General features: G+C 43.3%; 1 protein-coding gene across 2 annotated transcripts in view; it reads right to left on the minus strand.

Moving 5' to 3' along the window:
* SRGAP3 (SLIT-ROBO Rho GTPase activating protein 3) overlaps window positions 1–16753 on the minus strand; it is a 225978-nt gene that overhangs the window by 37983 nt on the left and 171242 nt on the right. For both annotated transcript variants that reach the window (XM_024217104.1, XM_024217103.1), the window contains exons 7-10: window positions 2918–3139; window positions 2464–2565; window positions 1971–2168; window positions 175–259 (exon numbers count right to left, since the gene is read on the minus strand). In XM_024217104.1, coding sequence (XP_024072872.1) covers window positions 175–259; window positions 1971–2168; window positions 2464–2565; window positions 2918–3139 — 607 coding nt within the window. The remainder of the gene's footprint in view (window positions 1–174; window positions 260–1970; window positions 2169–2463; window positions 2566–2917; window positions 3140–16753) is intronic.

The following is a 16753-nucleotide window of genomic DNA, read 5'->3' on the forward strand; positions in this document are numbered from 1 at the left end:
GATCAGGTCAAGAATATTTTTGCATGTCTTCTGTTAAGCTTAGCAGAAACAACTAATTGTAGAGGCCAGCATTCACCCAGGGAAAGGAAAGTGAGATTTGAAAAGTTCAAGGTCTGGTTTGAAATCTTGATGTGAGAGGCAACGTTTCTCTCTGGACCTTACCCTAGGACTCACCTTCTCCAAGAGTCTGCTTCAGTAAGTCATGTTTAGCCTGGAGCTTGGTGATAAGGTTACTGCCATTCAAATACTCTTTAAATTTCTGGAAAAAAACCCACAAACACAAACACAACATGGGTAAGGACTCTCGGTAAAAATGTTTTCTAATTGATATACATTTTTGCCTATGGGATTGCTGGAAGGGGATTCGGCAGGAGAGTCTGTTAGGCTCTAATAAACCAGACTTCAGTTACATACACAAAAGAACCAAGGATGGGTTAAAATTTGCTCTTTCACTATTCAAACAGCAGTACTGTTGATCTTATTAGCCCAGCATTCTTTGTGTTGTACCATGTGCTTGAGGTCAGGGCTTTGGAACACAAGGAACCCCAAAGAAAACAGTTCAAAGAAAGCCTTCTTTTGTCAGGCTTCTGGGAATGGCCCCAATAAGCAATGAGCTTTTCCTTCCAGAGACAGGGCTCTGCCTTTGTGCAACAGCGATAAGGAAGGGAGAATTCCCAGTGCATGAGATCTTCCTGGCTCAGGAGATCAGATACTTATGCTAAGCAGCTTGTCTCATTCAATGCATAACCTTCCTATTTTATTTAGAGACTGCCTCATACCCAACAATGCCTTGGAGGCCAATAACTTTATACATCTCAGGAGTGGGGGAGAAAGGGACAGAAAATGAAAGAGAGAGAGAGATGATAACTTTTGCAAAAGGCCTTTAAAAAAAATCCTCCTTACAAATAAAATTGCAACTAACTCTCTGAATGGGAACCATAAAAAAATAAACACAGAGAAGCTGTAAGCCCTACTGCAGACGTGAATGTATCATGGGACACTACAAGCCATGTCATGTTACCAACCACCTTCAACAACATGTGCCTTGTTGAGAACAGGGGACATTTCTCTTGAAGTCACCTCTTATAATACTTGAAATAGAAATAATAATGAGCCTGTTCTACAGACCCTGGGATCTGCACAGTGGAAAGGTGGGCAGGTCAGAATGAACATCACATCCATACCCAACCTTTAGAGCTTGCTGCAGAAAGATGCTACAGCCCCAGGTTATGGGTATCTTCCTACAGCCATCTTTCCATGGTGGAGATTACCCTTAAATTTGTCCCCAGGGCAGATGCCAGGCTGTGGCTCTTGGGCAAGGACAACACTGAAGTCCAAGAGTTAAAGCAGAGGCATGGGCTCCCCACATGGATGGCCTTGGCCTCCTATTGACTCCCCAGGATGCATGTGGACCCCCTGGGATTTGGGAACCCATTGAGAGGCCCATTCTATGTGGCCCGAGGGAGCTAATCCCATACCCTCCACAGAACAATAGGAGAGAAGTTTCAATGTGGAAATTTAGCCATGCCTGTAGGTTTTTGCTGAGGGTAGGTGGGCTGGACTGACAGTTCTGCAGAGTGACATCTTATGGGAATTGAACAGAGACCATCAAACTCATCTCACATAGACCCTGAGGTGGTAACACTATGAGACTGGGATGGTTTCAGATCAGCAAACTGGAGTGGAAGGCTCTACTGCCCATTATTGAGTCTCCCAGCTCATTTCTTTAAGTCTCCTTTCATGGCTAGCTTTTAAAGTTGTTGCTTTTTTAAAGTAACACAAGGATGCATGATTGTTCCCTGCGCATTTCCCTACAGTTGAGAAGCAAATATTTCAGTTTCAAACAAAACACAAGACAAATATTTAAACAGACCAAACTGGCTCTTGCTGTTCACTAACAAGCATTTCAAATGGGACTCAACCCAACCAATTAATGCTGCGTAGCCTATATAGCTTGAGATGAGACTCACCGTAAAATAGAACATTTCAGTTTCCTGTTGGTTGGCTCTCCTCTTGGCAATGTTTATTTTACTCATGTAGGTCTCTGAAGCGGCTGATTTGACTGACTCAGTGGAGCGACTATGCTGGAAGGCATCGGAAACATCGAAATCTTCCACCGTCAGCATGTCCTGCAAGGTCTGCATAGTGGCATCCAGAGTTTTTCGTACCTGCAGAAACGGGGAGCACAGTAGTTGTGAAACAAACTGGGAGAATGACACATTTTGGCCACAATAATTGGCCATCAAGGAGCTCTTATGTACTGGGCTTGATGCAATATCCACTGATGTCAATGGGGGTCTTCAGAAAAGCCACCAGAAGCCTCAGCATTGCAGAAGATTCCAACCCAAACATTCCAGCTGACTGAAAGCTCCAGCACAGAATGTTGAAGGCCATGTGGCTCAGACTGTAAAGTCATTAGCACAGTCCACCAGAATAATGATCTAAGCCAGTTATTGCTCTCACCTCCTCATTCTCTATCTTGAGAGTGGCAAGTCTAGACTGCAGCTGGTGATATCGCATGAGCAACTCCGTCTGCACAGGCTGTTGGGCGCTCACCTGACATACCTGATGGCAGTAACAAAACCAGAGAGAGGAGACTGAAACATTCACTGGACAAATAGAAATACTTTAAGCAATTAGATCGTTCTCTCCCCCGCCCCAAGCTTGTCTCTTTCTGGTAGGTTAGGGAGGTTGGGTACCCCAACCCATCTCTAACCGGCAATGCCCTGTATCTGGGCCTAAGCAAAGCATTTATCACATAGCAGTTGAAAAGAGTTGAAAAAGGAAAGAAGCATGAACAGAAGCACAGTGGCAATAGGATGGGAAAGAGGTTAAAGATCACAGACAAGCGGGAGAGGAAACAAGGACAGCTCAGGCTATGCCAAATTGCTGACGCTGTTTTCTGAAGGTCCAGTACCTCATCCCCCATGTGAGGCTGGAATTCAAACTTCAGCGGAGGGCAGAAGACCTGGTTGCACATGTCCATGACTGTATGCTTGTCACTCCGTGCGTCCAGGTTGTCCACCGCATTCTCAATGATGTCCAGGCCCTCATGGCGTGAGGTTTCTAGGTTATATTCAGCAGACAGGTATGTCCTGAATGTCCGAGCTAGGCTGGCATGGAATCCCAGATCACAACACTGAGGGAGGGGGAGAATTATTGAAGAAAGGTCACGTTCACAGACTGAGTAACATGAGTAAAGAATTCTCACATTTAAATATCCCCTTCACCCCGAAGGGCCTCAGAGCACCATGTATGGGCACAGGAATCATTTTGTCAGCCACTGAAATGTAGCCACTTCCGGAGTAGAACACATCAGCTGTTTAATAACATACATCAATAACAGACAGAGCAGTAGGACGTGAAGCATACAGTACACACTCAAAGATGCTGGGGGAATTAAAGGAAATACTACCAATTACCCTCACTGGACAGTGGCCATTTCAAGCTGGAGGAGTAAATTCCAGCTCAAGGAAACATACCCTTCTAGCTCTGAATGAGCCAGCAACCACAGCAGTGCAAGAGGTGGGCGGGACTAGCTGGCAAGTGCCTAGGGTCTCAGACAGGTACATACTTGGGGTGGCTAGCCCCTCCTGCCACTCACACAGCCACGGCTATGCTTGATTTTTAGTGCACTGGCTCTATCAGAGCTAGCGCAGGTATGACTCCTCTAGCTGAGAATCACACCACCCAGTTGCAGGGTAGACATATCCTAAGTCGTGCCAAGAGTGACATGGCTCAGCTGAAGGAAAGCACCTCCAAAAGTCACAGTACCCTCTACAGCCACGCTGGGATATTGGGCAAGTGCTGGCTCAGGGGGAAGCCTGTAAGCTAGTGCCTCACCAATGCCCATTCCTGCCACAGCCTGCAATTTCCTGGGCCAAATTCTGATCAGGCCCCACTCTGCTAACTGATCAGATTTCACAGGACAGTAGCCAGGGAGGAACAGATCATGGGTTTCCAAGATGTGTACCCCTTGTTCACTGACCGTGCCTAGCTTATTCCTCCCTCCTCAGTCAAGTTACTGCATCTTTCCATAAGCCCCTTCTAAGCACAGAAATGCATTCATCAAAATTAGCTAGCAGAGATAGACATTAAAGTAAGATGGCATTCAAACACTCCCTGTTATCATAAACTCTTTCATCACAGCAATGACGATGCTTCCATTATCCCCCTCTCTCTTACTCAAGATGGAACAGTTTCTCATGCATAAGTGATCATTCCTCCTTGGGGAAAATGATAGAACTGAAAGCTAATTGCTGTCAAAATTCTGTACATGAAAAAAAAGCCCAGTTTTCAATATAATTGAGTCTTGTTTGTATGATATATCAACAGCATTGGATTCGCTGCAAAGAATGGCCAGTCACTATCTAGTAAAAATGACTTTTATGGTCTCCTCCCAATCCCTAAAGGGAGTTTTGGCTATGCCGCAAAACCACTATGTAATTTGGGCTTGGTTGGCAGACTCTGCTTGAAAGGGGACCAAGTCTTGAAGAGCATGGATGCTGTGGATCAGGGCAGAGGTGCACTGGCAAAGATGGGGAGCGAAGGGACAATCCAGTTTTGGATCTCAGCCAAAATGCAGGTATAGCTGTGTGCAGAGAGAGAAAGGAAGACTGGAAATGGTGGGATTGTTATACATCAGCAGAGCTGCGAGGGGACTGAGCTGGAATGGACAGTCAGAAGATGTCTCAGCCCTGATGACAATGACACTTTAACAGGCCTGTGGAGGACAAGACAAACAGAAAGTATTGTGGGTAAAGATTAAGGAGCATGAGCAGAGCTCTTTGAGGCCCCAAAGAGGGGTTAGAGTTCAGGATAAAGGGGCACTGGCACAGCTGTGTTGGGGAGCTTATACCACTGCAGGCTTTACCCCATGTGAGGAACTTCACATTCACCTGTCCCCAACACATGCATACTGTGATATGTCTAAAATAACCCTCTCCCCCTAGAAAAGAGGACAAAGAATTGCTGACCCAGGTATCCAGAGTGGAAAGCATCTTTTGTTTCATACGGCATCTAACTAATGACTGCTACTGGATTATCCTTATATTATAAAAAAGCTGTCAAAATACAATTAACATTACAAATTGCAAATCGTAGAGGTTAAGAAGTTTTGCTGACATATGAACAAAACAACAGCAGTTGAAATTCATCACCGTTCTAGCTCTAACTGAGAAAAGCTAGAAAGCTGGACCATCTATCAGGACAACTTACGAGCCTGATATAATTAAACCATTTCTAAAATTCTCAGTGGATTAAACCCACTCCTGAAAAATAAAACTCCACGCTATTTCAACATTGCTTCTATTGCATTTTCAAACTGGGTTACATTGGCTACCAGCATGGTCCCAAATTAGATCATTAATATTAAACAACCACTTGGTCATGTCTAGAGTTGGGACCAAGTCAATAATGACTAGAGGTTGGTGAATTTTGTCAAATAGTAAATTTGGCTATGCTGCAAAACCACTATGTAATTTGGGCTTGGTTGGCAGACTCTACTTGAAAGGGTGTGTATATATATGGGGTCAAATTCTGCAAATAGTTTTGGCTGAAAAAACTGATTGGGGGTGGGAGTGGGGGCAGGAATCAGTAGATATTTCAACAAATTTCTATATGAACCATTTTGTCATTTCGTTTTGAAATGTCATTATGAATCAACATTTGAAACCTGTTTCATTCAAACTACATTTTCCAGTTTTTCATTTAGTTAAGAATTACCCCCCCCAAAAAAAATCTGTTTTGGTTTGAAACAAAACCAAATGTTTTTATTTTACTTTTCATAGCAGCCACCGAATCAAAAAAATCAGTTATTCACTCAACTCTAATCATGACCGAGATTCTTTACGGTTTGATAGCTATTAAGCAACCTATGTGAAATGGAGTGGGTGGGCTGAGTTCAGGTCTTCAAGCTCATCATAAAACCTGCCAGCTTATTTGTTAAGTGATTGGTTCATATTAATGTCAGTTATGCTGCGCCTGTGAACAGTATTTGTTACTTCTTTATCACTAAAGGTGTGTGAGGTGCCTATCACACATACGAGGAGACAGCCCTTGAGCCAAGGAGTTTACATTCTAAGCCCCGGATCCAGCCATTGCACTGCTTGACTTCAATAGGATTTGGTGTGGGTACAAGGGATCAGGACCTAATTTAATATAAATAGGCCAAATTCAATCCTCCTAGTGTTAACTGTTGAAACCAGATACCATGGTGATCAGTGTAGACGGAAAGAATTTGGCCTGGTTAAACTAATCAAAATTAATCCAAAATAGACTGTTCTGTGGATACACAGAGGACTCCAGTTTCCAGACCTGCCGTCACCTTTCTGAGTAATACACTGAAGGGAGAAAAAAAGAATTAAGTCATGTTAAAAAAAACCCAGAATACTGCATCAAAATGTTACCATCACTAAACTCAAAGTGAAAGGTTAAAACTCAGTTACTGCCACAAGCAACTCCAGCCAAAGACGACATCTCGTCCTATCCACTGATGTGAAGAGACGTCCCTCAATTCAGATTAAGTCACACAGAGATGTTTTTATGTCACTGTGTGCTAAAAGTGGGAGCAAAGCCATGACGGGCTGACTCCTGCTCACTGATATGGAAGTGTACTCAGCCTGCCCTGACCCAGGCTTGCCACATGTGCAGTAGCCAGTTTGGGACATGAATGATATGGTCATAGGGCACCCTTTATCCTGACCTGGCTTAATTTAAATAAGTCAGACTGCCAGCAGTCAGCCATGTTGACACTTCTTTGAAGGCCCCATGAGCAGAATTAAAGCTTTCCTTAAAATAAGCTTCCAGCCTTTACAGTTGAAGAAAAAATATGATGGTGAACCGATGCACTGTGCCTTCCTGAATCTGCAAAGAGACTGAAAGAATATTTCCTAAAGAGGTAGGAAAGGCTCCCATTCATAACATTTGGATGTTAACACTGAAGCCTAGTGATGGTAATCCAAAATGTCAATATTGTTAACTCTTTCACCACTGACAATTTTAGAACAAATAGCCAGCTACTCTGGGACTGTGGGTGGAAGTTGAGTACAGTATTAACATAATCTACCCATTGCCTTTCAGCTTTCATGAGATCAATGTACTTCTCTGATATTCAAGTATGTGAACAGCCAGGCAATGATGTCAGTTACAGGAAGTACCGCCTCCAGAAGGAAGCCCTTTTGAGACGAATGTCACAGTGCCAGGAAGTCAGCATTTCAGAATGCCACAATAAAATTCCAAGCAGGAGGGGAATAAAGGCAAAATTCTCTCAAGTTCAACAGGGGGATCTTGACTCTATGATCTGCTCATATTAGATGCAGGCGGATGCCATTCCTGTTAATGAGATTTCTGCACATATGGGAAGAGCAGAATGGGGGAGCCATGATCCATGTGTTGACTTGACAGAAGAATGCTGTCCTACTTCAGAATCAGCTGATCAGAGCCTCATGCTTCCAAAAGGATCCCAAAAGTCTTTGCTGAAGAGGTCTACAAATCTGTGCTACTGTAGATCCCCAACAATTATAGCACCAATTAGCAGGTCAAATAAGACACGAAACCAAAATATCTGTGTCTGCCTAAGGGTGGCATTTTCCAAAGAATCCAGTGTCGGCCTAGCTGCTGCCATGGAGATCACTGAGAACCACTGACTTTAGTGGAAGAAGGGTTCGGGCAGTGCAGAGTGCTTCTGAAAACCTCACAATTCAGACACACCCTGGAGTTCTCCATAATGCTGTTTCGCCTCATTTTTAATGCTGAATTCATATTGAACCAGCAGTTACTGTAATACCAATAAGTCTGCTGCTTCTGACAACTAGGGCAGCCGCCTTACTAACAACATTTTTACAGCTCCTTCAGTCTCTGCTGATTAGCACCGTGCCTGATGCTTCACACTCTGGTGCCCAGAAAAGAAAGAAAAAAACCTTCAAAGAGACACACAAAGAAAAAAAAAAAAAAGACTTCAGACTCCTTCTCCCAGCATCAGAATAAATGGCATTTTCTAGCTCCACTCTTCCCTTTGACAGAAAGCAAATCAGAACAACAAATTCTAATAAGAATTCTTAGCACTTCTATAGTGCCTTTCACCTGAGGAACCCCAAGTCTTAATATATTAACTAATTAAGCTTCACAACACTCTTGTGAAGTAGGGAAATATTAGCTTTTTTTAAACCGAGGTAAACTGAGGCACAGGAAGTTAAGTGACTTGGTCAGAGTCAAAGAGTAAATCACCAACAGAGGTGGGAACAGAGCTATGAAGTCCCAATTCGCAGTCCCACCCCAACTCTTACCAAAACCCCTTCGCTGTCATTAAAGCTGCATAGATACTAAAATGAACCAAGAATTGTCCCACTGCTGCACCGGAGAGGACAATCCTGCATTTGGCTGAGAGATAGGTAGGGTGATCTAACAATTCTTCCCCTCTCTAATTTCCATGAGTCTGTGATGAACTCTCAGGCTCTTGTGTATTTTAAAATGTTATACAATAAACTTAGGTTTTCAGAAGAGCTCAGGGGCAGATTTTCAAGTGCTCTGTTCACGTGATTGGGGCCAAAGTTTGAAAAGAGCTCAGCTCCCACTTCTCTCTCTCTATGGCACCAATTACCATAGTATTTAAGCACCTCAGAATCTTTACTTATCCTGACAACATCCCTGTGAGGTAGGGAAGTGCTACTATCCCCATTTCACAGAGGGGAACTGAGGCAGAGAGAGATTAAGGGCCTTTCTAGGTTGCGCTGCGGCACAGACTGTGGGAATATGAACTGCAGAGCACACCAAAAGGTTGCAATGTAACTGCCCTGTGTGGATGTTGCTGGCATGAACTAAAAGGTACAGTTAATGTAGTCCTGTTTGACAAAGAGCTCTATGGTAATATGAGCAAGGTACCTTTTAGCTCACACCAGCAGCATCCACACAAGGCATTCTGGTGCACTCTGCAATCCACACTCCGCATAGCCCGTGTGGCGGTACAGTGATAGGTGTAGCTTTAGCGTCTCACAGAAAACCAGTGATGGGGCAGGGAACTGCACTCAGGTCTCATGAGTCCTAGACGAGCACCCTACTCACGGGGCCATCTTTCCTCAGCCTTCTTCACTTGGGCACCACAACGAGGGACAGGTTTTCAAAAGAACTCAGCTCCCATTGTGACACAAATGGCCAGATGGTCACAATTAATGTGAACATGGTTTTAAGCGGTTGACTGGCCCCTAACTTAAGAAGAATTAGTCCCATTGGTCATGGCACAGGCACACAAGTTGCGCCAACAGAACGAAAGAGGGAGTAGAATTTTAAGAATAAAACCAACTTTCAGCTGACAGCAAATATTTGAGCCTGAACTGCTTTGTTAATAATCAATGACCTTAAAACATTCTTCACCAGCACACAGAGGAACTGCTCTACTTTATGGCACAGGCAGATCTCTCTGCAAAGCTCAGTTGCTCCATTTTCCTCTTCTTGTATTTGAACATATTACGAATAGTTGTACCCATGCTATCAGACAAATTGCTCCCAACAGAATGAACTAGACCTTTTGCTCGTGATAGGGAAGGAGTGTGGCTTAGTAGTGAAGGCAGGCGAGTGGCCCACATGGAAGTGCCCTGTAGCATTTAATACCGATAGCAACTAAAGGGTTCTACAGAAATGTTATAGGGTACTAGATAAATAACCCTACAAACCTACAGAATTGAATAGAAAAGGAGATTCTTTCTATAGGCTTTTTGAAGCAGGGATAGAATTCTATGGGATGACTAAAAAAACCCATAGAAAGTTTAGTATTCATTATTAAATTCTATGGGACTTTTCCATTTGGGGAGGGAGGCAGGACTCCTTGGTTCTATTCCCATCTATGTCAATGATTTACTGGGTAACCTTGGACAAATCACTGAACCACCTGTGCCTCAGATTCCCTATCTGTAAAATAGGTCTAAAATACCTAACATGGCTGTAATATGGCTTACTGTAATGTTTGTAAAGTCAATACTTGCACTCTGCTATCACAATGATAGAATCATAGAAACACAAAGCTGGAAGTCATCTAGTCCATCCCCCCATACTGAGACAGGACTAGATATACCTAGAGGCCATCCCTAATAACAGGTTAGACAAACCCCTATTAAAAGCCTCCAAGGGATGCCACAACCTCCCTTTGTAACCTGTAGGCACTGGTGCTCTGCAAACACTTGTAATAAATGTATGCAATTGCTTGAGATCCTTCGATGGATGGTGACATAGAATGGAAAGTGTTAATGTTACAAAAAATAATTTTTAAGGAATAATTGTGTTGATCTAACACAAATACAGAAGACAGACTAATAACATTTCTATAGCCAATGTTTGTGTTTTTCCTGAGTGGAGAGGGGACATCACAATAAACATTGCACAGGATATTCCAGCCCAATTGTGATAAATGCGGTCAAAATGTCTGACCACAACAAGCTGTTCTGCTCACTGCAGTATGTGATCGAAGGGTGGATTTGCCAGCGTGGGAAGTTCTAATACACTGATAGGATTGAAGAGATACTGGTTTAGCTGCCACAGATACTTCCTCAGAAAGGAAGCGAGGAGGCATAGTAAACAACACAGTCCTCCCTCACTGATGAAAATTATTCCCCATTGCTAGCTATTTGTAGCGAACCAGCCATCATGGTATTTTGATGTGGATAATAATACTTACCATGTATATAGGTCTTTATACTTTTCAAAGAGATGGAGAACCACTAACCTCTCTATATCCCAAAGTGTTTGCAATGATGATTAGCCCAATATTTTCAGATTTAGCTATCCAGCCAAGATACTTCTAAGGTACCTGTCACTTCGATACCTGAGCACTTATGAGACAACTGAGGCAGAAAGGTTAGCAAGTCGCCCACACACCACGAATCTGCAGGCAACGCCAGCATTAAATTTAAGGCTTACTGGCTTCCCACTTCATGTCAATCCACTAGATGAAGCTGCCTTTAAACCAAGATAAACCTTTGTGAGCCACTTCAGTAGTGAGGAGGCAAAACATTTCCTCCAGGAAGTAGCGAAGGCGATTTTCTCCAAGAGCAAAAATAACCGTGAATTGTTTTGCTCGTCCATCTGGCTTAGAATGAACAGATTCTTCAGAGTGCTATGAACACCTGCTGTAATTTAATTACAATGGGCACAATCCCAAAGTCTATCCCAGTTCTAGAGATTTTTACCAGATCCCAATTTTAAATAAGGAATCTCTTTGAAACTGGACTGGTCTTTTGAAGTATGCTCACTGTGCCTTAGCAACCGGTCACCTCCCTTCCCAATTTTCTGGATTCCAATTTCGATGGGTTGTTCCTGCCTCTTGCCAGCTAGCCTGACAGGACATTGAAAGCATCCTGAAAACCCTTTGGGGCCCATACAACTTCACCACATGGTGACACGTCAAGATGTCTGACTGCGATACAGCATCAAACACATGAGGCAAAGGCTATGCGCTGCAGAACAAAATTTAGAAGTTGGTGACTGTCCAAGTATGGGAGCATCCCCAGGAGGTATCTGCCAAGGGCTTGGCTATTTTAGCTTCAGTCTATGTTCCAGACCTTCAGGATGATCTGGAACTTTACATTTGCACTGTAATGGGATGGCTGCCTGTGGCGAGGCAGTTCAGGTTTCAGTATATCCTGATACAGCCCAAGGCACAACCTACAGTCCTGATCCACTTACGGATTCTCTAGGAGACTGCCCATGTTTCTGACTCGCATCAAAACCACCCCTATTACTTTCATGGAATATTTACAGTCATAACATGTTAACTGGGGACTTGAGGAATTTTCTTATTTGAAGCTAGGAATCGGAATGCCTGTGTTGTGATGCAAGATAAGGTAGACACAGAACACTAAGCTGTCACCTTTTCCCCCCAGAACTCAGTGTGTAAGGTTTTCACCCCAGACGTAGGACCTGACCTTACCGCCCTCTAAAAAGTCACTGGGATTGGAACCTTGGACTCCAATTAATTCCAGTATTCTCTTCCCCATAGGAACTACTGGGTCCATCGAGTTCAGTATTGTGCCTGAGGCAGTAGCCAATACCTGATACTTCAAAGGATATGTTAAAAACTACCTATTGTGCTCCCAGCCACATGTGCAGTGATGTGTGAGGGGCAGGGAATAGGGGGAAGAGATCTTTCCTGAGCCCTGCAGTCATCGAATTAATGCTTCACAGCATGAATTGAATATCTTTATTTTACATAACAAATATTACTGGCCTTAAAACTACCCATCCCTTTTTAAAATCCTGCTACAGTTAATTAACTCTGTGGTCTCTGGAGTAGTTCTTCTCTGAAGGATTGTAACCTAGATTTCATTCTTTTCCCTAAAGTCTCTGGAGCAATCTCCAATATATGCAGGTTTTCTTAGCTTTTCACTTTTTTTTTTTTTTTAAACTGAATTCATTGGTGGATTATTCCTTGAATGGATTTGGTGAATTCGGGACTGTCTTTTCAATTCTACCTATTGGGGGATTGACTAGAAGTTATCGAGAAGCGGCATATTTTGTTCTGAGGGAAACTACCACCACTCTTCACACAAAGGTAACAAGGGCAGTCAAGCAAAATCTCCCTCATGGCCTTCATACAATAATGGTTTACAGGCTCCATGATTTTCCTGAACCAGCGCACACACAAAAGAATTGGCAAATAGGACCAGTGTATGAACTTTCCAAGCAAGGAAGGTGCCAACTTTGGCAAAAGAAAATGTGCGCACTTTGGCCACATTATTAAACAAGAGCTTGCAAAAATGAAGAGGTCTACGTTTTATTTCTAACTAATTTATTAATATGCTCTGGACACAGGTCAAAACCATCTTCTCATTATTAAGGGCATTGGCTTGACATGCAATGGGAACTGAAAGCACTTTGACACACGAGTAGTTACTGTTAATTTGTCAGCTATGCACGGAGGCCCCAATCAATGTTCACAGCCCCATGGTGGCCTTGGGCAAGCGACATCCCTTCTCTGTTCCTCAGTTTCCCCATATAAAATGGGGATAATAATACTTACCTCCTCTGTAAAAGCGCCTAGAGCTCTGCTGATGAAAAGTGCTACAGAAAACAGCTAGGCATGATTATCAGCATCACCTACCAAACTAGCTTGTTTGTAACTTCTCACAGCAAAATGCTGCAGTGCATCACAACAGAGCTCTGCACTTTCCTGCGTGGACAGGAAGAGAGCTGGGCAGCATATTTAGAATAGATACTATTTCTCCTTCAAAAGATCTGAATTCACAAAATTTCAGTGAAATTGCCCCAATTTCATAGGATTTCAACATTGTTTGGCCAAATTTAATGCAAAATTGCTTTCTCTGGAGGTGGAAACTGGACCAGCTCAAGGCCTTCACACCATCTACAGGGTTTATTCAGGACCTAAGTGGTGCACAGGTCTTTTGCTGGCCCTTTGCACAGGAACAAATTGCACATTCTCGGAGTGTTGGGAAACATTAAAAAGAGGCTCTTGATTGAAAACTCACATCTGTGAATTTTGAGAAAGCTGAAGAAAGAGAAAATGGTGCCAGAGAAAGTACTGGATGAAGCACAGGGCTGGAACTAGACGGTCCTGAGTTCTATTTAAAGATCTTATGTTGGATTCTGCTCTCAGTTACATCAAATAAGTCCAAGTAACTGGCCCCACCTCCATCCATTTGCCTATCTGTCCATGGGTTTTATACTGCTGCCCATCACCATGGTATCTGAGCATATTCCAAGTAAAATCAATAGTGGACTTCATGGAGTCTCTGGCACATCTCCCATTTGGGGTCAAAGCTGCTTAGAATAGGGTTTTTCTGGTTGGTAAGTGTTTGGGAATAGAGGAGGCTGTTCTTATTGCGAGCATTACTTACGGTGGAAAAGCCTTCTCAAAGAGTACGGCTTTGCAATGTTTGCTAAAGATGGCCAAACTCTGGGATTTGCCTGAGCAACTCTGGAGGAGCGTTCCATAGCTGATCCCCTCCACTAGGAATGCTTTGTCCTCAGCTCTCATATCTTCGTCCTGGGATCTGCATTGGAGCACAGATTCTATACCTACTAGTAGAACCCTATAACCAATGCAGCATTCCATGACGATGCATATGAAGCTACCTGTTCTTTTCCTTTGGAAATGTAAAACTCACAAGAGATGGTTTTATCAGAATTTAGGAAAGACTTGCAGAGAGAGAGAGAGAGAGAGAGAGAGAGAGAGAGAGAGAGAGAGAGAGACCTATTTGTCTAGGTCCTTATATGTCCCTCACTGCTGCAGTATCTGAGGGTCTCTTGAACTTACTCTCTATCATCATCACCACAAAGTAATACTCTATACAAATGTCTGTCACGTGTATCAGGACAGAGGGGGAGGGGGGAGAGAACAATTGTACAAAAGCACCACATTTCAAGAACAGCCCTGTCACAGGGAACACACACGAACATTTTTAAGGACACAAAGCTTCTCTGTTAATACATTTTATCTTTCTTGAATATTTCCTCCCAGTTCTGCATGCCCAGTTTAGCCTTGGTAGCCACAGTCTAGAATAGGAGTTAAACAGCTCAGCCGCAAACTTCCCCATCTGATAATGTTCAAGAAATACCTAGCAAGAAGCCATCAATTTAAAGCCACGGATTGGAATAGCTTAAGCCACCCCACAGCAAAAGAGATCATCCCAACCAAAGTAAGGGTTGGATAATCCCCATGGCCACAAACAAAACATCAGCTTCTGTGGTCAGCACAGAGCAGTCAGTAGGCTCCATTTTAACTAACAGGAAGGTGCTGTGCATGCAGCTAAGGGATTATTATGACCTTGTTATCAGTGTTCTGAACCTTTACGCCTCCAAGGACCGCTGTGTTGACATACGAAGGCAGCACCCCTTTGCTCTCTTGGAAAGAAAATAGGGAGAAATTATTAGACTGTGGTACAGTTTTCCAAGGGAACAGGCAGGGATCCTATCAAGTGAATTACTGAAACTTGGACTTCCAGCCCTGAAGATTTTTCTGTAGAGAACAATTAACTGGCTGAGGAATAATCCAGGGGATCTACAGACATTTTCCATCTCTAATATCTATGGACCCAATTCCACCACCCTTCCTCAGCTGAGTAGTAATTTACCCCACAAATGGACCCATTGATTCCAAGAGGATACTCACATAGTAACGTACCAGTCAACACAAGCACACACGGCAGAATCCAGCCCTATGATCCATGGGATTATTTATCATACAGGATTTGTTTCAGATGTTTGAGTTTCATTATTTAAATGCCAAAGGGCCTAATCTTGCCCTCTTAATATCCCTGCAACCTCACTGAACACAAGGGGCCAAACCCTGGTTGTACACTTAAACCAGGGGTGAATTTGGTCCAGTGAGGCTCCAACGGTATAACTAAGGGCAGAATTCAGCCTACGCCTAAAGATTATTATTCATAAAGGTATTAGTTTACCTAACTGACCATTATGGCCAATTATTCACATCTGTACGTGCCTCGTTCACTGCATTAAAAAAATAGATAGATTAGCCTGGGGATGTTATGTAATGTCAGACTAAAAACAGCTCCAGCCACATCACTGTATCTAATTCAAATCTAGACTATTCTATGTTACCTGATCAAACCTTCACAAAAGCAATGTCCAGATGACCCTATCACAGAAAATACCTGTCAGGGAAAATACTTTGAGCCCAATAATTCCCAAAACTTTTCGGAGAAGAGCCCACCTTGGGGAAAATGAAACCAGCTGCACAGCTCTGCAACGCAACCACGTGTTGTTAAACCACTTGTTAAACGTATACATCTTCTGCACCCATCCTCTACCCCCGGATAATCCTTTGCACATTACAGGGGCTCACCCCACACCTTGGGAAATGTTGTGGTGGATCTTCATAATATGATCCTTCCTCGCCTTTCTTATAGCAAAATAGTTAATGTGGTCCTTTAAAGTTTCACCCTTACCATCTGAGCTAGTGCCCTCTGAAATGAATGAGCACTTCATACTTCAGGGCTATTGTTTCAGGCTCTCTGCAAACTCTGGCACCCATTGCTACTTTGCTTACATTCAGATCATGTTTTGAAGCTTATCTAGAGACTAGCTTTTTTTCTTCAAAAAGAAAAGTCCTTCACAACCATTCATTGTGTGTATGGAATGATGCAGGATACATTCCTTACTGTTTACTTTTTTCATTGTGAATGAATACTCAGTTGTACGGTCTCGGGGTGCATATATTTCCTCAGTACACAGCTCCCTAAACTGGCATTCAGGGACTGGAGTGGAGAGGAAGTTTTCTCTCTAGTACCGCCTGGCAAAGTCTTCTTAATTTTTCTTTCACAGAAAAGATTTTTTTTTCCTCCCCCACCCCCAGTGGCGGAGAAAGTGACTGGATCAGGTGCTGGGATTGCCAGTGGCACTGCAGAATTGCCTCCTCAGCGGGAAACTGAATAATACGGACACAGCAGGCTGGGAAGTAAAGGCTGTCAAGAACTGCACTGCGCCTTTTGAGAAAGTCTAATTCCCCGTGATAGACGCTGTTTATTCTTTTTATTGCTATGCTGTTGACTTTATTTGAAACCCCCTGAAGCAATGAGATCTCTTAGTTGGATACATGAAGTATATCAAGCTGAAGTGAAGGCACCTGCAACTCAGAGAGGGCTACTTTTGAGTTACAGAAAACGCTACGTGTGACGGCTCTCTTAAAGCTGCACTTTGCATACAGTACCCACGACCAGCCATGCCTGGTTCTCAGTCTGCCATTTGACAGAGTGCCCGAGATCCAGGCCAGCAAACTAAGTGGGGT

The sequence above is a fragment of the Terrapene carolina genome, unplaced genomic scaffold (assembly GCF_002925995.2).
Source record: "Terrapene carolina triunguis isolate 2854851 unplaced genomic scaffold, T_m_triunguis-2.0 Scaffold89, whole genome shotgun sequence".
Classification (NCBI taxonomy): domain Eukaryota; kingdom Metazoa; phylum Chordata; order Testudines; family Emydidae; genus Terrapene; species Terrapene triunguis.